Below are 22,885 nucleotides of genomic sequence, written 5' to 3' on the forward strand. Positions count from 1 at the left end.
ACGTCATCTTAAGCAATGCTTTTCGTTAAGCCTGGTCTCGGGACAGCACACCACCCAGTGACGTTGCAAGGAAGCAGTGTGCAACCATAGTTCAGGGGTTAGTCCCTGTCACCGTCACACAGAGGTGAGAGGGTCTCCGACATTAATGTTTCATAGCCTTTTTCAGCTATCGAAGAGCACATCAAGACTAGATAAAGGCTTTCTATCTGAATGCAGCCTCTAGAAGGAGCTAAGTATGTAGGTTTTTATAACATCCCTAAAGCATGCAAGAAAGGCTGTGTTCTGCACAAAACAAAATTGTGAACGTATTTTACTTGGCCTGCGCAGCGTCAATTGAGTGACGATAAAAGTTTAGCACAAACATCAGGGGATCAAAAATTTGTGTTATCAACCGTTTTTACGAACGGAGTGCGGTAAGTTAAAGTAGAAACGTACACAGCGTGCTGTAGCTGTTCAAAGTCCCTATGTTGGTGCCCTATCCTATAGGCCCAGACTTGCACACGTTACTGAAAAGTAGGAAGGATTTATGTTCACAATCACTCAAGGGCAAATCGTAATTAATTACAATTAAAACTACCCTTCTATCAAAGTAAGTGACTGTTACTCCAAAAAGTAATCTGTTACTTTCGTGGCGTTTCTTCTAACATTACTGTCCTGAATTTTTAAAAAAAAAGATGATTATTTAAATGGTGACAGATTATTTTGAGCTACAGCTGGCTCTCGAAAGTCTCGTCAGACATTTTGCCTAATTTCTTACTGAAAATGTTGACTGCTACGCTGAACACCCTCTGAACTGAGGCACTGGATGGGAGTGCAATTCTGTACCTCACGAATGTTTCACGCTCTGCCCGGAGCTTCTTCAGCGAAGCAATGGAAATACTAAATGGAAATACTATTTACCTCGAAGATACAGCAAAGCTTCGTCGTTGCAGCCGTTGCCTGATATACGAGTTTTAGTAGATAGTTTCGATACCTACGATTCCCCCGATAAGGATACCTGATAACGATATGACGCATGCGCAAGGGCAGAGGCGTAGTATCAGGTATCACTATCAGAGTCGCCGGAAAATCTACTAATATTATCTATTGTCGAAACCGCGAAGCATAGAAGTCGTCATACAATAAGCCAAAACTGGAATAAGAATTGACTTATGTACATCTCACTATACTAGACGTATAGTGCCAGACATCTTTTTGGCCATGTGCCGTGCGCCGAAATGCAGCAATCGGAGACGCATTCCAGGCACTTGAAGTTCCGGTTATAGAAATCATCGATCCGGTTAGCTTTCCGGCCCGCGATCATTGAGGGGGAGTGACAGTAGCTGAGGATACAGATTGACTTAGAGGGTATGAAAACAAAATGCCTCTTTTATTCACCACGAATTCACCATTTTATTCATCATGAATAAAATAACGCAAAACATTAACGAAGGAAGGCCGAGGTAGACAGGAAGGCAGCTAACTGACAACTGGCATTTAATACTGCCTATAAAGAAGGAGAAGAAAGAAGATACTGATGTTCTTGTCTAAAAGAAAGAAAAGTACACCCTCAAAGTTGTTATATGTGAGAAACATAAAATAAAATACATGAAAAAGGAGAATTGCTGATGATATCTTCGAGTAAAAAAAAGAAAAAAAAAACAGTAAGAAAAAATAGAGAAAGCTCAAAGCAACAATTTTTGAAACAAAAATTATAAAATTGCCTAGGTACAAGATCTGAAATTATAGATGATAAAAAGAAAGAAAAATGTGAAGTTTGAGACCAGAAAGGAACATAAATTTGTGGGCTGAATACTTGTCATCGAGTCATAAGATTGAGGTTGTAAAGTTCCTTTTGAGATAAGGCGATCGATGCGGCCCTGATGGACACAACCCCACGAGACACAATTGTTTGAGCTTCGTACAACTTGCGTGTCCTTTGGGACCTGAAACGTCTTAGAAGTTTTGGTTTGGCTAGATATTGCTGAGCACATACAGTCCCTTGCATGTATTGCAAGATGGCCGGCTGGTGACGATCTCAAGGGTAAGGGATGTTCTCGTAAGCGGTCATTGGTGAATCGGCCTGTTTTTCCCACATATATTTTGCCGCAGGTGAAATTACTACTGATGTTTTACTTTGCACTCAGATTGCTGTGGTTGGATGTGGTTAATTTTCGGACACAACCGCCTAAGTTTTACTTGTGCAGAGAGTGCCACTTGAACTTATTATTAGAAGCAATACTTATTAAGTTGTGTGTAATTTGATGAATGTATGGCAGCACTGCTGGTCATTGGTTCTTCTCCCGTGTGCGTTCTCGATCTCCACTGTTGTGGAGTAATGATTCGGCGACTTCAAACCCAATCAAACTCGGGAACCCAGAAGTTTTGAGGCGCTGCACTTGAGCTTGAAAACACTCAGCCGCGAAATGTGTGCACGACTTTTTTAAGGCAGCACTCATTGTGGTTTTGACAATTCTTCTCTTGATGATTTTTGAGTGGGCTGAGTCGAATTGAAGCAGGCCTTTTTTTGGTGCTCGGTGAATATTTCCAGCAAGTGTGCTTGTCTTTGAACATCAGACGAAGATCTAAAAATTGAAGGCTTAAATTCGATGGAGGCTCATTGGTGAAATTGAGCCCTTGCCCATCGCTCACGATAGTGGTGTTTATGGTGTGGACATGTCTGAGCTTCATTTTTTATGGGTCTCTTTGAAAGAAGCACTAGATAATCATCCATGTATTTGAAAACGCGTGAAACTTGCCCTTTGGAGAGTGCATTAGCGATGGACCGATCACATTTGGAAGGAAGATGTCGCAGAGGACGTGTGCCGCACTATACCCTATACATATGCCTTCCCTTGTACGTAAAACGTATCTTCGCACGTTACCACGGTGGCAGATCGGTAGAACCGTAAAAATTCTAGGAAGGATTCTGCCTGTACTCCACTTTCATTTTGAAACGACGTAATTCGTTTGGCTTCGATACAATCGTTAACAGCTGTAAACAGCTTGTTGTGTGGGATTGAGTAAAAAATGTCCTCCACATCAAGTAAAAACCCGTATTGTACTGTTGCATCACTCAGTTGTAGGTGATGCATGTGCAACCACCTCAGGATTGGGGATCAGTAATGGATCATTTAGTTTGAGGTTAGACAGGTGCTGCATTAGATAGCGTGACATCACCCCTTGCCACGATCCTTTTATACTATTTTCTTTTTTTATTTACATTTTTGCTTTAATTGTTACCCACTTTAATGCGTGCATTTCAAGCCAACGCTCTCTGGTACAGTGGGAAATTAATATAAGGCGGCTTAAAGTTGCCATTGTTAATACCTATGGTTTCAAAGTTTCAACCTACAATTCTTACAAATTTTATCCGTGCTTTCTATTGTAGAAGCGCGTCCTTTTTTGAGTTCGATCTTATCCTTAATTGGTGATCACGCAGGCTAGAATTACCGCAGCAAAATCCTGGTATCTCCTAAAGGATTTCACTAACCAAAGAGAACATCATAATAATTAACGCCGCTTTATACGTCAAGCCTCAACTGAGCAAGCATAAGTTACAAACGTGGCATTTACGCTCAATGAAGATCAAATCGCATTTTTAGAGAGCCTACAAGTGCATTTTAGTCGCAGACCTCTAGAAAATAAATATATCAAAGTCTAAAACCAAACAGAAATATATTTGCTTACGAGATTCAAAAATGAAGTGCAGTTCCCTCTGGTAGAAGTATCTCAGGAAGCTGTTCTCGGTGACCAAGTCCGCAAACTTGGCAGCCACAAACTTGCGCCTGTACTCATTCCGAAGCTGTTCGTGGTTCATAGTCTCCTTTTGCGTTGCTCGTGCCGTGGAGTCGGGATCGCACGCGTGTGTGCGCTACGCTAAATGGTGTCGGCACTAACTGCAACTATTCTTAGAAGCCCCGTAGCTATTTTTTGATTATACGTGTTCTTTTGGAAGTTATTATATAGAAAAAAAAAAGAAAAGAATGGGTGGTGGTGGCACGTTTTACTGTTCAGTAAACGAAGCAGGCGAACAGATGGCGCAAGTGGTAAAAATATGTCACGTTTTAGTTCTGCTGCAGCCTTCTCCAACAGCTGCTATATTCCCTCTCAAAATAACTTGGCAAATGGCTACAGCTACTGTCGCAGTCAGCCAATCAGCGCTTCCGAAGGGGAAGAGATTACTATACTCCATATCACCAGTTACGTGCAGTGCTGTCAAAACCACGGGCGAAAGAAAGAAGAAAGTCGCTTTTGTACGTACCTGGAGTGACAGAATAATCTTTTAGAAGTTGAAAAGCGACGTCTGAGAAAGACAAAAGAGAAGATATTTCCTCCTTTTCCTCTTCTCAAAATGTTTAGGTTACCTCTCACACCTGTACTTTTGGTAAGAGGTGACACGCGCCTCACCTTCGTTGCTATGATTGGCTCAACGGTGCGTTCCGTTCTCTCTTTACCAAGTTACGGTGAAACGAAGTAGAGTATGCGTGAAGCAGAGAACGGGAAAAAGTGTTAGCTCAAGGGGCGAACTCAACGAGATACACGTTTTAAAAAAGAGCGAACCGGGGGGGGGGGGGGGGGGGGAGGGGGGGGGTTATCGACGATTTTTTATCAGCACGATGAGGCACCAATTCGCTTTGGTGTAATTTGCATCTGCATGAAATAAAGCAGTATCGAGAATTTTCGCATTGGATCACGAGATCCGACGAAGCCGTACCAAGCAGAACTCAAATGACTATCTAGAGCGGTTACACGCACGCACAAGCTGTTGCAGCCCATGAACCGCTACTCTGTTTTGCCGAGGCATCACCATGTAGCGCAATTCTCGTCCCACTTCGCGTGAGATTAAACCTCCTCTATTTGTACCCATTCTTCAGGGTACGCGCAAACTAAATGTTAAGCAATATGTCACGTTTACCCACCGGGAGAGTCACGCTTACTCCCACGAAATTAATGAAATAATATTGATTTACGAACGTTCATTCGATTTGCGATTGACGAGAACCATACGTGTATGGTGTCCCGGAGAATCTAAAATTGGCACAGTAACCGAACGCATCTCAAGTATCGTGCCTACGTTAATTAAAAACATTTTCCTCCAATGTCTAGGATACTAGTATAGTTTTATTTCAACTCCCATCACTAGACACTCTCGATAATGCGTTTCTCGTCTCCATGGATGTGATTTCGCTTTATAATAACATCCGTCACCAGGACGGGCTCATGGCGCTGATCGAAGCTTACAAACAGGCTTATCCGAACCTCAACGTCGCAAATAACGTTTTCTCGATTCTCGCGAGACTTGCCTTAGAGTGCATCAACTTTGACACCGAAAACAATCGCTTTTTTCAGATAAATGAAACCACCTTACGTACTAAATTGGCTTCTAATTACGCGAATATACGAGGTGATTATGAAACGCAAAAATACACATCGTGGAGTAAAAAAGGTGATGCACAGTGCATGGCCTCTGCCAAAGTATGTATTAATAAAGAGTGCTATTGTTTAGTATAATTGAATAAAAAGTTAACTTAGAAATCACATTTTTAATTAATAACTTTAAAAGTACGATTTCAATTAGAAACTTGATTCGGATAATTGAAAACTGCTACATCCACCCGCGTTAAAGTGATATAATGCACGCGAAGCATTTTATGGTGTTCCGAATAAATGCTCAATTTGTATACGTCAGAGTCCGAGTGTAGCAATTCCCCCCCCCCCCCCCCCCAAAAAAAAAAAAAGAAAAAAAAATGGGAACGTAGGTAAACAAAAACCAAAAATGTGAGCGAGTGAAACACACAAAAAATGAATACTAAGAGCAAAAAAAAAAAAAAACAAAGAAAAGAACGAGCAAAAGCCGAACCTTTAAAGCGACCAATCTCTCCAGCCAGGAGGAGAGGGACACGCCTTAGTCCATCCCGTTAGTCGCTCAAAGCTGGGCCCCCAGGACAAACTTTTGCGCCCTTGCATTTAGGCTACTGGGACTGAATGTTGCGCCCTGACCTAATATATTACTACATTGCGCCCTTACACACCCGATATTATTTCAAAGCATACTCTTGATCGGTCAGAACACTGACTGAACCGAAATATTTAGCGAGGACGACGCTGATCGAGCCTAAGGACTAAAGACGATCCTTGGAACGTTTAGCAATAATATTGGAGAACAATATTGGTGTGAAAGCAGCACCATATTAGTAACATTGTTCACGGTTTAGATAGTCCCTGACCAAACGACTTATTCAAATGGTCAGCATAAAAGTCGCGTGGGTAGCCTTTTGACGTGACGATTGAATTAATAGGTCGTCGTGTGTGTGTTGTGCGCATGTCACCTGTGTTCAAATGTCCTGTCTATGTTAAAACGTATAACACGTATGCAGTCGTAAAAGAACCGCTGTTCATATGTGAGTGTAATGAGCTTGGAAAAGATCTACCCCAGTGCTAACATATCTTTTATCGACTTTGAATTTGACGTTGACCAGCGACACCGAGGTTTCGCTGGTCAATGTCAAAGCAATTTAGTAATAAAGTAGGTAAGGGCACAACATTCAGTACCAGTGGCCTAAATGCACTGGTGCAAAAGTTAGCCCTGACGCTTAAACTTTGAGGGACTAACGGGAAGCGCGCCAAAGTCGCTTCCCTCCCCGTTAGTCCCTCAGGGGACTTATGGTGTAGGCAGCGCATTTGGTCCTCGTAGCGACTAAATCGCACTCACTTTTTGTCTTAGAGTGTAGAGGAGCAACCATCAAGAGAACGAACAAAACATTTTCAAATAATGAGCAACTAAAGCAATGGGCAACTAGAGTTGAAAAATTTTCTCTCAAGAGCCACCAAGCTGCATAAAGGCCTGACTAATACAGTTGCCTACGGTTTTTATTCGAATTGTTTCTCTTACAACTCTCTTCATATTATTTACCTCTAGGTGCATACTTTCTGTTCCTGACCATTTTGCCCTACAATGATTGAATTCATTCACGTGTTTAGCTAACTTCAAATTTGCAGCATTATTGTTGACCTTTCTTTTGTGTTCCGTTAACCTCTCAATCATACACCTTGAAGTTTGCTCCACGTACTTAAAACCAGAAGCCAACGGTATCTCATAGACCACTCCATTTTTGCAGACCGACCTCTCATTTGGGCCTTTTTTGCATTCTCTCTAACCTTTGTGAAATGGCGTGAGTCTAGTGACTAAAGATCTGAACTGAAAACGGTGTCTGCTCCGAACTGTTTTGCAATCGAGTTCAGATTATGTGATCTTTTGTGCTAATATGATATTACAGCAAACTTGTTTTTTTATTTCTGTTCTCCTTCACTTTTGTCTGTGACTGGTGGGCATAAATGTCTTTGGATTAACAAATTACCGGTTTTGTTAATAACCGGTTTTGTTCAATCGCTACCACTGTCTTTCCAACGATCGGGTCATAGTTAAAAATTGAGTTGCCACCGAGAAACTATGAAGACGGGGGTAGTTAAATTATTACCCAGGAATGCAATAGACAGGCCTTGTATTCCTTTTATGCCTCATTCGTTGGAAAGACTGTTGAACAGACTGAGCAAAACCGGCTATGAAGATAAGTTCAACAAAAGACAATTTGATACCTCTCGTCTGCTCTCGCTAGCTCGGTTGAGTAGAAAAAGAACAGTTCCAACTTTCTACGACTTTGAATTTCAACTCGACAGCGCCTCCTGAAGGTAAACTTAGGCGGAGATTCTTGCTGATAATTGTAGTTCAAATGGCTGAAGCACGTTGATTGCCGAAGACGTATCGTGGAGATGGGGTATACCCAAGCATCCACAATGCGAAAATTCGCAAAGCTGACCTATGCTCTTCGGAGGTAGAATGATCGGGAATGTCTGACGCAGTAATAGAACGCTAAAAGGAGGCCAAAACCATAGCCTCCTCTATACTCACAAAGCCTGGCAGTTCGACGACGGAGCCATAGAGTGCCCGGTCGAAGATTTGGAGCGCGAGGATCTGGTAGCAGAGAGCCTTTCTCGGGGAACCTGGTATTCAGCGCACAGCTTTCGCAACGGCGAGTACCCGAAACGTGGTTTTCAATCTCGACAAGAAAAGAAGCGGGAACGCGAGGAGCCCGAGCGGATATTCCATCGCTCGGGAGAAGTGTGTTTAGGCGTCTCGCCACAGCGGGGCGCCCGTTACATGCCTCTCGTCTCATTCATTGCCTGCCACTCTACCTTTTCACTTTTGTCGGCCGCGTCGCACGGCGATTTGACAGGCTTTGTCAGTATAAAAGAAGCTTGTCCCACAACATACCGGTGCTTCATTAAACATAGTGGTCGCTTCTTCGCAGTGGTCAACTGAGAGTGGCACGTTAGTGGGATCATAATGGGTGCATGTATAACGAATATATGTGTGACGCCATCTTAGTGGAATCTTGATTTTTGCATTTTATGAGAAAGACGGCAAAATTTAGGAATCATGTTGGTTGTATGTATTGCGATTAGTTTGACACTTGTTAGAAGTATATAAGCTGCTTGTTTGTTTCCGCTAACTTTTTCCAGTAGGAAACCCTAACCTAATAGAGTGTTGTTTAAGATGGGTGCGGCCTGCGTAGGCACAATATCAAACACTGCTCGCGGCTACATTTCAGGATTTTCCAGCTGTTGTTTACGTTTCATGGTGTATGTACTTCCCCGAGGACATTGAGAACATAACACACCAAGCAAGGAAAACGAGCGACAGCTGTACTGCTGCGGCAGCTGTTAGTAGCCCGTCCCTCAGGTTTGCGACCGCTTGAGCTCAAACGAAAACTTTCGCCGCTAAATTTAGCGGAAATATTGACATCGCGTGACCTTTGCACCAATTCAGTTACCCAGCTCAATTTAGCAGGAAAACACATCTCGACCTTAAAATCCTTTATTGATCAACAACGCATCGACGCTAAACCAACGCAACGTCTTTTCGACATCAGATCACCGTATGACGCACAATTGGCGCAATGTCAATAGATCGCCATCATCATATTGTTGAAAAACTAACGCAGCTGTCGCTGCCTAAATGCATCACGTCGTGTGATCGCCGCGCATTGTTTTCGAGAGGTACGTGCGCGACAGGGCGAATGCGACTAAAACGTTTTGATTTGTCTTACGATGAGATAGAACAGCGCCGTCCGCTCAGTCGTGCCAATCAACAAAACGCTTAGCTGTCGAAAATAATTTACGACAGTGTGTCTATGTTGGGAAACCCGATGGGAAAACTTCATCGAGACGTCGATGTTGGAGGAGCCTAGTTTCAATCGCCGGCGAACTAAATTGGCAGGGAACTCCATCCCGGCGCGGTGATGACGTCAACCAAGTGTTAGACGCCATCACTGCACTGACGGTCCGCTGTCAGCGACCGTCAGTGGCGTTATCTGAAAAAGAATTCGGGTACCTGCGATCGACTATAACGGGTATTACATAGCCGCTGGTTTAGCCTATCTTGACATAATATGCTGCTGGGTCGGCGCGTGTGTGTGTGCATTTTTTTTAATTAAGATGCTTCTAGTTTTCTTCCTTCGCCTTTCACGGCGGAGCTGTTAAGGGCTATAGGTTTCCCAGTATCGTGTCCGTGTATGTCGACACAAACCTACCTGGACAGCTACAACCATCTATAAGCGACGGCTGCCAGCACACAACCAGTATGGTTTCCGCCGTTGTTCGCAGATGGCGGCAACCTTTCCAGCTATAATAAAAGAATGGATAGTTTGGCGCGTTGGTAGGAATTGATCGTATGAAACAGCGCGAAAAAAAGACGACGACGAAGAAGAAGCAGACAGTGTATCGAGTACCAGCTCCGCTCGTATTCTCTCTTCACGAGAGCGGAAAAGCTGAAAGACTTTTGTGTAATAAACCACATTTGTTTGTTCAGCGCCATCCTGTCGTGTATGTTTCTTAAGTCTTGTCCAAGTTTCTTTGCCGCTGTTTTTTTCAACGGTGTTCACCTCAACGCAACTAGCCCAGCACGCCACATTTTTTGCAATGAATTTTGTATTTTTATATAGGTGACACAATTTAGGTCATCGCAACGCGTGCGCTGGATAAACTGCATTGAGATCACGGGAATCGTCACGGCCGACGGCAATGTCACGGATAAAGTCCTTGTGTGCCTGTACGGAAATTTGATTTCAGTTTGGAATTTTTGATGTCCACTCGGGCTTTCGAAAAGGTTGTTACGTCTCGGCGGCAACACGACAGTCCGGTGGAAAACGTTAACCGAGTGTCGTCGCTGAACTTGAGGAGCAGGGCAGAATCCTGGATAGCTCTGTCCGACTTTCAAGGAACTAGAACCAGAAGTGACGTAGGGGTAGAAAGAGCTTAACCAAGCAAAAGCGTTCACTGCGAAACCAACATCTTTGACGCCATGAGTACTTGCCAAGATTGGCGTCTGTCACTCTTTTGACAGACATCAGGAGTCAATCCTTGTAGAGCGAAAGGAGCTTTTGTGTCACCCTGTCGTACCTATGCTTTTCAGGTGGTACTTATTACGTGGAACCCACTCCCTACGTGAGCGTCCGTTACTCCGGCAACCGGAGGAGCATTCCTCTTGTTAGCGGAGCAAGGGCAGTCAATCTCGTGCGAGCTCGACAGTCCTGTCCCATCTATCTTAAAACAAACTTCAAACGCAAAAAAGTTCCTCGTTACAAGATAATTATTGTAGGTCAACATAGAGTGCTGTAAAAAGCACAAAAAACAATGAAGTGCCGAGCCAACTTTTTGCGAAGAGCACTCCGGAGCTGCGAGTCTCTGCATCAGCTGTCCGGAACATGGCGGATACCTGATGGACAGCAATAAAAAAAACTTCTACAGAGGCGTAGACGTAAGGTATTGTTGTTGTGACACCGCCGTACCTGGCAGCTAATTCATCTATCTAAATCAAGTACTAAGCTACTATTGGGGCCGCGTTCACATTTACGGGGCCACGACTTTGCCAGAAGAATGTGGTGACTCGCCAAAAGGTTATACAATCTCACCCCCCCCCCCCCCCCCCCCCCGCAAACTCTGCGACCGAAGTCTAATTACATCGTAACTTGCAGGAGAAAGAAAAGAACGAACGAAATATCCGCCTGCGACCGCACGGCACTTAGTGGGACACTCTGCTGCCTTTCAAGTAACGCAGCCAAACCTCAGTGTTTTTTTTCTGTACTCTTTGATGCGTATTTTAGCTGTTGGTCCCGCCAGTTCGACGTTACCGCATAGTACGTAGAATTGAAGGTTTGGGGTGCAATGATTACACCCGTTTTTTCAGAGTGAATATGCCTATAGTTTATGAATAGAGACGGTGTATTTCATTTTAAGGACTTTGAACAAGTATGCTGCCTCGTAATGTTTCTTTGAAAGGTTTGAATCGTAGCGCTGAAGCTCATGGGTAATTTTTCTTCAAACCTGCGCATAAGAAACTCCGACACCTGAACTGTAAAAGAAAATTTAAAAATGTGTCGACTCTAAGGTGCAGGAAGTGGTGCCTTGCATAAATGCATAACCAGAAAGGCTGTCTATTTGTTATACATTAACTCGTGTTTAATTGGACTATCCCGGACTCATTTGCCATGGACAAAGGTGCTAGTGAGGATCCAACACAAGCGGCAGCTGCACCCCCATCATATGAAAGGTATAAAAACACTATGGATTCATCTCCATAATAAATGGTTTGCTCCTAGGTCAGGTCATCGACATGTATTACGCATGAGTGCTGTCAATACAGAAATGCAGTTGACAACTGATGGTCTGTGGTTGCAGCTTTGCTACGCTTTGATCATGGTGAACTATGCTATCTACAGTGGCCCAAAGTGACAGCATTTGTGCCAGTCTCAACAATTCCATAAAACTGAGAACGCTATTTTTACTGTGCATAACTATGAGGACGGTTGAAGAAGCTGTGATAAACATTGTTGTGCTTGGTCGCTAGCTCCCAACATGGGCGTTCTAGGTCCGACCGCTTTGATGTTTCTAGCTAGATGATATCTCAGTGAGACACACAAAAACGTAAGTGTCCATGTAGTGCAAAGGCCATCCACACGTCGTTACGCGAGTTTTGTGTCACATAAGACCACAGACGTTATTAATTAGGCAAAGTGTGAGTTTGCGAAAAGAATGTGTCTGCGGTCCCGTTTCCCAACAGCAGCCAGCTTTCACCAAACTTTCTCGGCAACACCACAGCCACCCGCCCTTCTAAACTTGACAAGGGAATCATACTAAGACAAAACTGGCTAACCAATTCTAAAATGGAGGCCTGCAATTTATATGGAACGTCCACTTCAGAATGCATTTGATGCGATTGGCTGTGGCAACAGGACGCACCTAGCTGGGTATTACACGTTGAATATGGTGGAATTGTCGGCCTGCAGTTTAGCATATTTTTCTTAATTTTCTGCACTCCGGTTTTCAAGCCCACCGCCTTTCATGTCTATCATTGTCCAGTTAACAGTAAGTAGCAGACGATTTTTACCACCTCACAGTGCACTATTTTCTGGGTACTGAATTGGACAGACACGGGCATATTTTGTCGCAATCAATTGAGGGTTTAAACTTCTTCCTAGGCTACTACAAGACAATGATAGCAGTCTATGTGCCTGCAGGAGCACAAATTCCAGCACTACCACATATAAGTAGCCTTTGCCATTAACCGTACGTGACATGTGCTAACTAGTGTCCACCTGCACGGCGCGGCGCCCTTAAAAGAACCCAAAAGCCGTCTCTTTTACTGACATGACACTACATGCAAGCCATGTAGGGGTTTTGCTGAAGTTGTTTCATGCTGTCAGCTGTGCACCAGTCATCAGGTCCACTACAACCCTGGATGATGAAGGCATGAACTGTCCCCAACTTCACTGTTTAAGACCAGTTATAGCTGTTTAATTCTAGCTCTTCTGCGTTGTTCTGAGCGAGCCAAAGCGACTCTGAGCATAAGCTGGTATTTCTGGACGGTGGTTGTACTGCATACGTGCTTGGAAAGCATCTCGAGCTCTCGGCTTTTAAAGAAGGGGAAGAGAGTACAATGGTGAACAAACCATTTTCTGCAGTTAACGGAACCTGCCCGTGACGGCATTTTTGGAATCCAAAGAGCTCTGGCGGGCAATTACTATTTTTTTTCGTGATAATTTGCGGCACTGTGAGTCGAGCCCAGACCAGCCAGTACTTATTCACAACTCTGGGAGCAAAATAAATCTACAAACGAATACCTCTTTCACATTTTTCCCCATTCTAATCTTGGTAAAGAATTTCGCAGTGCCCCCCCCCCCCCTTCTTCTTCATTCTGCGAGGTGTTCCCCACCACTTCCGCCTTCCAAAAATGGTTTCCTTGCCATTATTGGCGGTTTTCTTCTCTCCTCTCCAGCATAATTTTTGTTGAAGTGTAAATAGTTTAGGCTAAAGCTTCTTCCCCTAAGAGTACCGCCCTTACCAGCAACATGCTATACTCTCGAAGACAAGCCAATTGCCTTCTATCTTTTCTGCCGCCACAAATGCTCTGCAGGGAGTAGTTAAGCAAAGTTTGGTGCAGACTTTTGTCGCACGCAAATCTGTGAAGTAGAGCGTCACGGTGTGTGCATGCCACAAGTCGCATAGAGCAGGGCACTCTCACGCTGCGCGGATGCAGCAATGACAGAAAGAACACCTCGGGAGCGGACAAAATAGAACCTATTATTAACAGCACTAATTCATTCCTAGTAAATCGCAACTAAAATCATTACTCTGAAACCGTTTATTTTTCGCGGCCTCTATATTTCGAGAATCTGTCCCAGAGGACATAATCGCAGTCAGTAAATTTCGCGAATTCTAGAGGCCTTCATTGAAACTATTAAGAGCTTTAATTTTAGCGTGTCCTTAAATTTTGAAAATTTTCCAATTCGCGAAACTTATGGGCTCACGAACATTAACGGTTTCACAGTATTTCACAAAATGAGAGTTCATGTTTACGCGACGCATGATTAAGTATACATACCATGATCGCATAAACTTATTCGATTGCATAACGTTTTTTTCTCTTGCCACCAGAGGGGGTAGCAATTACAGGCGGGTGAGCGCGCTCTTTGTAGAAATTTGCACATTACCAGCGGCTCTCTCCCTGTTAAGGCCCCTGGGCACACTCGCTCGCACAGTATTTTGCAGAAAATCTAACCGCGCCACACAGCGTGCGCTAATGGTCGAGAGCTGTGGTGTCAGGCAATCTGCTTGCTCGGCTCCAGCAAGTTTTGAACCTTGCTAGTCCAAACCTTTCTGATACAAAACTGACTCAGAGACCCAGTAGGTTTTAAAGTGGGTTTGGATTTAGAAAACCAACTCGAAAGTCAATTTAAAAAAACCTGGGAGGTTTCGAAGTGTTTTTTGGAGTCGGTTTCCGAAGGGATACTTAATCGCTTTGGCGAGAACGGGAGATAAAATTATGTTATGCTTAAAGAGATGCTGAACATAAATTTTGAATTATGAAAACAACGGGGAAGCATTAAGCTGGGCGCTACAACCCTGATAGCATATCACTCATAAAGCGATATCTCCAACAGAGGGTCGTGTATTTGTGAAAGAAGGGCGCGCTTGAACAAGGCCAGAAAAGCCCGTGACGTAGCGATTCTCGTTTCCTCCTCTTCTCGCTTTGACTCCGCGAGGACGCAAAGAGAGGAGGCAAGGCCCTTTCCCCTCCTCATCAACAATTCTGGAGGAAACGGGACGTCGCAATTCTCATTCAATCGCATCCTTACTTTACAAAAATACGGCCATCTGTTCAAGATATCGCTTTGTGGGTGGCGCTGCAAGTTTTGTTGCGCCCCGTTGAACACTCGTGCTACCTCATTTTGTGAAATTCAAATTTCGCTTCAGCCTCCCTTTAAGGGGGATAAAATGCTGCTCCAACTTTTTTAATTATTTACTGCTTACCGTACTGATATTTAGTATTGCGATATATTTCTTAGTTGTAATTTCACATTTGCAATTATTTTTCAGATAGCTTCACTAGATTCTGAGATATCAATAAATTTGTAATTTTATTCAGGCTGTTCTTATGGGTCGTTAGCGTCAAAGTCTATACTATATATCGGAATGTTTTATAGAATTGCCTTCACCAAGACATGTTTTGTGGGTTGATGCTATTTTAAGCTTGATTTGATGATATTTATAATGGTAAAAATATTTGCAATCAAGTTGCACAAAACAGGAGGCTAATTTTTTACACTAATTAATTAAATTATTGGATAACACATAAAGCAACATCAATAGTGTCATTGCACCAAGCCTGTCTTGGTGAAGACAATTCTATAAACATTTTTGATATATTTTTAAGCATAAAGGAGGACCTACTTAAATTACACATTTATTGATAACTCAGGATCTGTAACGCTATCTGAAAACTACTTTGATATTAGGAATCACCAGTTAGAAATACATCAGCACACTAAATGTCATCACGATAAATCAAACATCAAAAGCAAGGTGAAGCGCAGCGTCCCACCTTAATATAATACTTATCAGCGCAGCCTTCATAATTTTCTGACTCCATAAATTCGGCTTTTATATGCAGGAGGGAACCATCCCGACATCCCGCGTTTTCTTGTCAAGGTACGACGTGGAAGCAGCGAAGAGAAGGTTTTGCATATCGATACAGTTCGGCTTTGCGAAGTCCGAGATGCGGAGGGTGGCTTGACTGCGGTCATGGCGGCCTACTGGCTTTTTGGCTTCGCCCATGGCCAGAAGACATACAATAAGAACTGCCTTCTGAAGAGGTTTTGTCTTATTGTAACCTACCCTTAGCTACGGCCAGTTGCAAGCAAGGCGAATAATACATTCAAGAACCCTTATGTAGCCTAATTGCTGATCACATAGTGCTGTCGCCGAAGTTGTGCCATGATTGTTTCGCGTTTAGAAATTTCAAAAGGCTTTGATGTTTCTCTTGAGATGGTGGCTGCAGGTTGTGTGTGTCTCTAAGCATGGTGCAATTCATTACCAGCTTTATTAATTTATATTCATCAATTACTCTAGCCGTATTTGTTTTCCTTATTGAGAAAACTTTTAGGCACCTGTTTGGAGTAATATAATCTTTTTACTGCTTTTGTCGAAATTGTTTCTGTCGCCATGTCTGGAATTCAGCTTACTACAAAATGTCAATTGTCTTATGTTGAGGTACATTCCCAAGAAAGTACCTCAGCATGACTGACATTAAATGTTGACATAAACGGAGATGGCTGGCATTAAATGGTATGTCTATTTATCGCTCCTGTTTATACTTTGCATATTAGTTTCATCAAAATCCACCACCTGTGTTCAATATTTACATGTAAGTTAACTGCTTCGGTTGCGCATTTTGATCAGTACAATGCTATATATACAATTCCCTCTTCGGCTATCCATTTAAGACTCTTTTAAAAATTTCCTGTTTAAATGTACTGCTTCCTTTCTTCGAGGGAAAAGGGCGATGCAAAATTGTACAACACATCTGAAAAATCAATATATAGCAAATAACCAATGGTTGCCTTTACATTCTTGTTTTCGGTAGTACCGCCATGTGAAATGTCCCCACCCCATGCTGAATATACACTAACCTTGTGTGATCTTTTGAAATTTGGGACGTTGGCAGTTTAAGGTTACGGTAACGTTTGTCGCAATAAACCTATAAAGAATCGAAAGAATAAGAAGAAACTGAGATGGCAATTTAAAACAATTCGATAGAGATCTATAGTCTATAAGACCCGTCCGAGCACCAGCTTTTTAGCCTGGATAAAGTCAGAATCAGCAAGCGCGTACTAAGCAGTACGGAGGGTAATGGGCGTGGACTGGAGGCGGAGCTGCTACTGCTGTTCTTCTGTTGCGACAGACTATAGCTCCCTTAGGGTATATCGTATTTTCAAAATTTCCGTAATTCTTTTTTTAAATACAAGCCAGGCATTGTGGTATATTCGCAACATAGCGGCTTTCTTGAAGAGCATGAGCATTCAGAAGGTGTTGCCCATGGCTTGACAGAGTTGCAGCACAGTCGATTGAGGCAAGTGAGAACTAGTACACGCTCTACCGCAAGCTCTTGTTCTGGGAAAGCACTTCGCAAGGTCGCTCTCGCATGCCCTGTAGCCTTCATTACCCTACAATAGAAATGGTAGGCAACTCCGGCTGACACAACAAATCATCCCGTCACTGTCACACTCCGTTTTCCCTTCAGGGCAAAACAAAATTGAAACCCCAAGTACGAGCATGTTGCCCTGAACGGCACTTGCACTGCACGCCGTCCACATGCTAAACAACATTCAAAGAGCTGAGCTTGCTGTTAAAGCCTCTGCATCGAGATTCCTGTTGCAGCTTGTGGTACCGAAGCAATGTTTTGGGCGTACATTTTTCATAGGAAGAAACTCCACCAGCAATGCATTGCTCCGAGTGTTACTTCGACCTCTTAGTTGTGGTATTTTCGATAAAACAAAAGGCCACTGAACAGTGAAAATTTCAATTTTTGTTAGTTAGGAAGTGTTCAGTTCCTGTAATTGTTTTGCTTTACATAAAATAAAGACTGGATATGATTAAATGCTGGGCTACCCAGAAATTGCAACCAGGGGTCCCATTATAGACGACGGGACCAAACGAAATCAAGGAATCGGAACAACGCCATCTACTGTGATTGGTCGGCGGCGCGGCGCTGACCATTCGCAGGAGACGACGTTTTTCCGGTTCCTTGGTTCCTCTTGGTCGCACCGTGTAGCAGAGACCCCAGAAGTAATCTCAATTTTGCCTTTCTAGAACAAACTTAACCTTTTCTGTTCATTCACTATTTATTTTGTAAGTATGTTAAACTAATCCTTATGCATCAACTTTAATTCTCGCTCTAAAATTCACGCCAGCACCTTGTTGAGATGAAACGCCCCACACCAACCACACTTTTCAGAAAAACCGTACGGTTTTGACTTTATACCCACAATATTGCTGCATATCATATATAATACCAAGTGAGGCTTTGAATATGACAAATATGAAGAAACTGTTTTCTTGAAGGGGACGAGATTGAACATGGTATACAAGAGTAAGTAAAAAAATACAAACCTCCGTGTAAGGAGAGACACTTTCTATCTCAGAGTACATATTAGTGCAGTGCTAGGAAACGTCCAATGATATCACACATTGCTGTGACTCTGCAGTACTGAGAATCATAATATTGCGCTTCTAATGAAAGGACATGAAACAGTTGCACTCCCTGTTGAAACAGAATGCTACATTGCACTTATGCGGAGCCCTGTATCTACGATTAACCTGCGAGCCAGTAATTCCGATATTGCCGATACAAGCGAGTGCATAGGCGACCTCCATTTGAAACCGAGCAGATGAATTTGCGACGTCTCACCAATACCTGACCAACAGTGCGAGCTGAACAAAACTCGCATGATATTCCGCCGATTCAGGCCGGTGTCGAAACTGCGGTACGCCAATACCTGCCAGAAATCGGGAAGCAGTGCGAAAGAGCAGATTCGGCTGATCTTGGAGGCTGTTTTCGGCCGACATTGCCACGACACTGGACAAGTATGGCCATGCAGCTAGGATAGGTCCCACTGTTCGGCAGGAAAGTGTAAAGTGAGAATTTATAAGTTGTGCATTCTTTAAATGACTTTCCTAACGCAAATGACTAGCCTGCGGTGAAATTTTCGCCACGACTGCAATGTCCCACTGCAGTTTCTAAGAAAAAAATTACAATTGCGATTCCGCTCATCATGAGATACAAGAGAAACACAGTAGTTAAATCTTGAAAACGCAGTGTGCCAAACACGTAAGAACTTTCTTTGTGGCTTTCAACGAAGCAAGTCGCTTGAGGTGGGTCCAGTTCGTAGGGGTGCATTGACGGCACACCACTTTCCAGGCACCACGTCATCCTGCAAGAAAGTTACATCCTGCGAATCCATCCTCCGAAGAGAAAGCGCGAAAGGAAAGTCTATTGAAGGCTGCATACGAAGGCGGAAATAACATTCGCACGGCTGGGTCGAAACAAGGTTAAAGTGTAAAAGAGGAAAGTGTCTTGCATTGTACGTGTCGCTGCCAAAATGATATTATTTTTACACTTAATTATAAGCAATCCGTATGTTAAAGACTATAGCACGCAATATAGACCTTAAAGACTGAACTTTTACGTGTTGAGAACTGCGCACGCATCCGCATTTTTCAAGATGATTCATTATGACGAATGTGAAAGATTATGTGATTGCCACTAAAAGTTGATGATGATTTATGTATCATACAATCTTTTCTGCAGGTTAGGACAGCTGACATTTTTCAAGGCCTGGTGGTTATGTAAATGTTTATGGGCGTGGCATGTAACAGGTGCTGACTTTGCTCTTCGCCCGGAATATCTCAAAAGAAAAATTTCTTCTTCCTCGGAAATGTTACCCTGAGGACTATTCACCGGGAAATAAGGCACGTTTGAATTAGATATATATACACTGCTAATAGCTGAATTAGCCTTTTGCCAGTCTACATCATATTTAAATTGATGACGAAGGCATACAAACCTTTTGTTAATTTCCAACATGACGTCCTTGGGGAAGTCTTTGTGTGTGACCGAGACAGAGTTCCACAGGTAGAGGTAGCCTTTTCCTATGTAGAATCGCCCTTTCAACGAGGGACACATGTGCGACAGGTGCATCTTCGGCGAGTACTTGTCCTGGAGCATGACCGCCTTTTCTTGCATTACGAGGCTGATGTCGTCGGGATTGTACAGCTCGGATATGTCTCGCTCGCCACGGTTGCGAGTAATCATCTTCCGAAGCTTGCTGTACATATCTGTCTCTGAACTCTGCAGGGGTAATTTGTAGCATGTCTATGAGTTCGTCGGATTAACTGAAATGGGGCATTTCCGAGCATTTCGTTTGCTACAAAACCGGAACAATGAATAAGCATTTTCTTTTTTTAGAAAAGTATAATTTCTTGTTTATGAGTAATTTAAGAATTACAAGAACTTTATGCAACTATTGCTGGACAATACTATGTGGGGCACAAGCGTGAGGGAAAGCTCTGTGTTATGAAGAGCAAAAGCGCCACAATTCTATTTTAATTGTTATGCAAAAAAAAAGGACCCTGGCCTCGACTCCTTGCAATTCCTACAGCCGGGTAGAGAGCAACGGCTTAATACAGGAGGCACAGATCTTTATGGAGTATTACATTTTAGATAGAGAACTGTTATGCGTTCTAGGTGGAAACAGATGCTATACGAGTCTCTTTGACCGCGAGAACGTAGTCATTCCCACACTCTAAGAAAAAATGGAGGAAAAAAGTAGCAACGGCGCGTCTTCCTCCCTTCTACTGACGCGCCCCCAAGCGGACACGAGAAAAGTGGAGGAACGAAACGTTTTTTTCCTTCTCCAGGCAGGCGGGAGAAAGCTTTCGCCCTCCCGACTGATCTTCTTTCGGTTTCGTTTTTCGAGCAGGTCGCGCACGTTGTTTAATAAATGCTGTTGAGTTGATTGAGCTTCAGCGGCAGCGAAGGCCGCCTATAATTCCATCTTCTAGTCTAAACGTGCAGAACATCTCGGTTGCATTGACGTTTTTATTACTAATTTTATCAAACGAGCAAACGAAGCCGCTAGAAACAGCGAAGTTCCGGAGCAGTGCCAGCAGCGCCACGTACACTGGGGGATGGCCATCTCCGGATTGCGAGCCTCGCGCGGCACGGAACTACAGTCACTACCGTCACTACAGTAGCGAAACCACGCAGAACTGTGTCGACGTTTTTGACGTTGTGGAAACAGCAGGAACTGCGTCCAAGACAGGCAGGTTTTGCTGCCGGCTGCCTGGGTGCCTTCCGTCCTGAGTTCGGTTCTGTTTTCCGATGCCGAGTGCAACCGGCGTTCAACGTGCTTCTGTATTTGTGCATGTCAGTAACATAGCTGCATCATCGTGATAACAGTGTTGTGGGTTGTGAACAGAAGACTGGAATTATCGCCGATGTGACCGTGTGTTCGCGTATCAGTGGTGTAACAACAAGATGAGATCGTAAATTGTCGGGCATTGATGCCGTTGGTCGGGCCGTGATCGGAGGGGGCGGGGTGTCGCAGGTTGACATTCCGCTTTACTTTAAAAAAGTTTAATACCACTTGAGGAATTACGTGGAATCGAAACCTGCGGATAGTCTTGTTGAAACGCTGGTCTGAACAGTAGAAGCTCCTATCGCTATCGTACAGTGGCCTATGTGACTCTCGGAATTGTCTCGTCCCCGAGAGCGATTGCGCTCTGGGGCAAGGACTGAACAGTACGAAATCGTGACGGAAAGTACTTATATTTTCAGCATGGAATTTCGGCAATAAAACAATAGTAGGTAAAATTGAAAAAAAAGCTACCCTTTATTTTGCTGTTTAAATATCTCCTGGAGAAACCGCCCTCCAAGTGGCGCGCTGGGATGAGCGCTAGAAGGTTTCGGGCTCGCCACGGCGTAGCTCCGTACACTTAACAGCTGCCGCAAGTCGCGGCTTTGACTGCATTCAAGTTGATCGAAAAGCGATTTCTCAGCCCGTGAAGCATCACTTCCAGCTGAGTGAATATCCGCTCTACAGAGATTAATTCAAGACGGCAATTGCAGCTTTGCGCGAACAGCACAAATAGAAAAACCAATAGAAATACAGGCTACGACGTGCCGTGTGGGGAAAGAAACTATTGGTTTCGAACCGCATTGGAGCGGCTTGATTTATTGGCTTTCAAATAATTACGGCATGATCGAGCGTTTACGTTTTAATAAGAGATTAATCCCCTGAGCCATTCAAAATACTCTCAGAGGTATGACATTGCTGGGGAAATCTGGTTTCGGAAATAAACACAGTTTGCGGAAAGCTCGTGTTACGCGTTTATTTGCTCCTGCTCTCGTCCCGTAGAAGAGACGTAGCATCCTCGTCAAGCCTTATTGGGCTCGATTTGCTCGATTCGGGGCCGGCATATTGAGATGCAAGCGACGGAGGAACTTTGCTCCCCTGCTTCAGGGACGAACGTTTCTCCCTTTCCAAAGGAACATAGGTTACAAGACCGTTCCTCCCCTAAGGGAGGACTATCATACCTTTTTTTCTAAGAGTGCAATGGGCCTTTAATATCTCCGCTGTACATTAGAAATTTAGCCACCGCACTACCATGGCTAGCCCGAGGTCTTTCACGTGCTTCGCACAAGAGTGATACCCGACCGAACGCCGGTTTAATGATGGTGCGAATCGACAGGAGCAGGGGTGGGGATTAAACCCATGGTCCCTGAGTTTTGCAGCGCAAACATACACAGCCACCGGTACCCCGGAGCAAAATATTTGACGCACGTCTAGTCATGTTATCTGACTGACCTCTAACAACGTGAAGAATTGGTTTCCTCTGGCCAGCAGTGGCGTCACATCAGGGACTCGAACAAGGTCTTCAATGTAATTTATCCTCGGATTGGGGATTTTCACGGTGAGTGAGGCCACAATCAGGCTAGTAAAGTACGTCGTCGGGATCAGAGTGCCGAGGAGCCAAGCACACACGAGGAACTTGCTGCGGTGCGCAGAACGGAAAGCCCTCGTTCCTGGAAGTAACGTGGAGACTTAAGGATCCGATTATACTCCCGAGGACTGTTACAGTGTGAAGAGTGCCGCGTACCAGTGGAAAGGTTTTTAAAAAAATATTCTTCTGTTCAGGAAAATGTAGACTTTGATACATTTTTTGTACGTTGGACGACAACATTTGACATTAGATATTAAATTTGCCGATATTTACTATCCAGAAACAATGCGGTTAGTTGTTTAATGCTTCTTAGCGCTAAACGAGAGATAAGCATTGGCGTACAATTAGTGAACGGCAGTTGATTATTTTATTAACGTTAAGAGTCCTTTCATGCGTTTCAGCGTTTCCCCAACGGTCAGTATATTGCAAAAAAAAAAAAAAAAAAAAAGCCATTACCCTGTTTCAGAAGGGCCGAGACGTAATTCCATAGGAGATCTACAACTTT

General features: G+C 43.7%; 1 protein-coding gene across 1 annotated transcript in view; it reads right to left on the bottom strand.

The window, feature by feature from the left end:
* LOC115323381 (nicotinamide N-methyltransferase) overlaps nt 1–3,799 on the bottom strand; it is a 54,357-nt gene extending 50,558 nt beyond the window's left edge. The window contains exon 1 of the mRNA XM_029983762.4: nt 3,670–3,799. Coding sequence (XP_029839622.3) covers nt 3,670–3,799 — 130 coding nt within the window. The remainder of the gene's footprint in view (nt 1–3,669) is intronic.
* Between the last annotated feature and the right edge of the window lie 19,086 nt (nt 3,800–22,885).

This window comes from Ixodes scapularis, unplaced genomic scaffold (assembly GCF_016920785.2).
Source record: "Ixodes scapularis isolate PalLabHiFi unplaced genomic scaffold, ASM1692078v2 PGA_scaffold4__175_contigs__length_147842914, whole genome shotgun sequence".
NCBI classification, from domain to species: Eukaryota; Metazoa; Arthropoda; class Arachnida; order Ixodida; family Ixodidae; genus Ixodes; species Ixodes scapularis.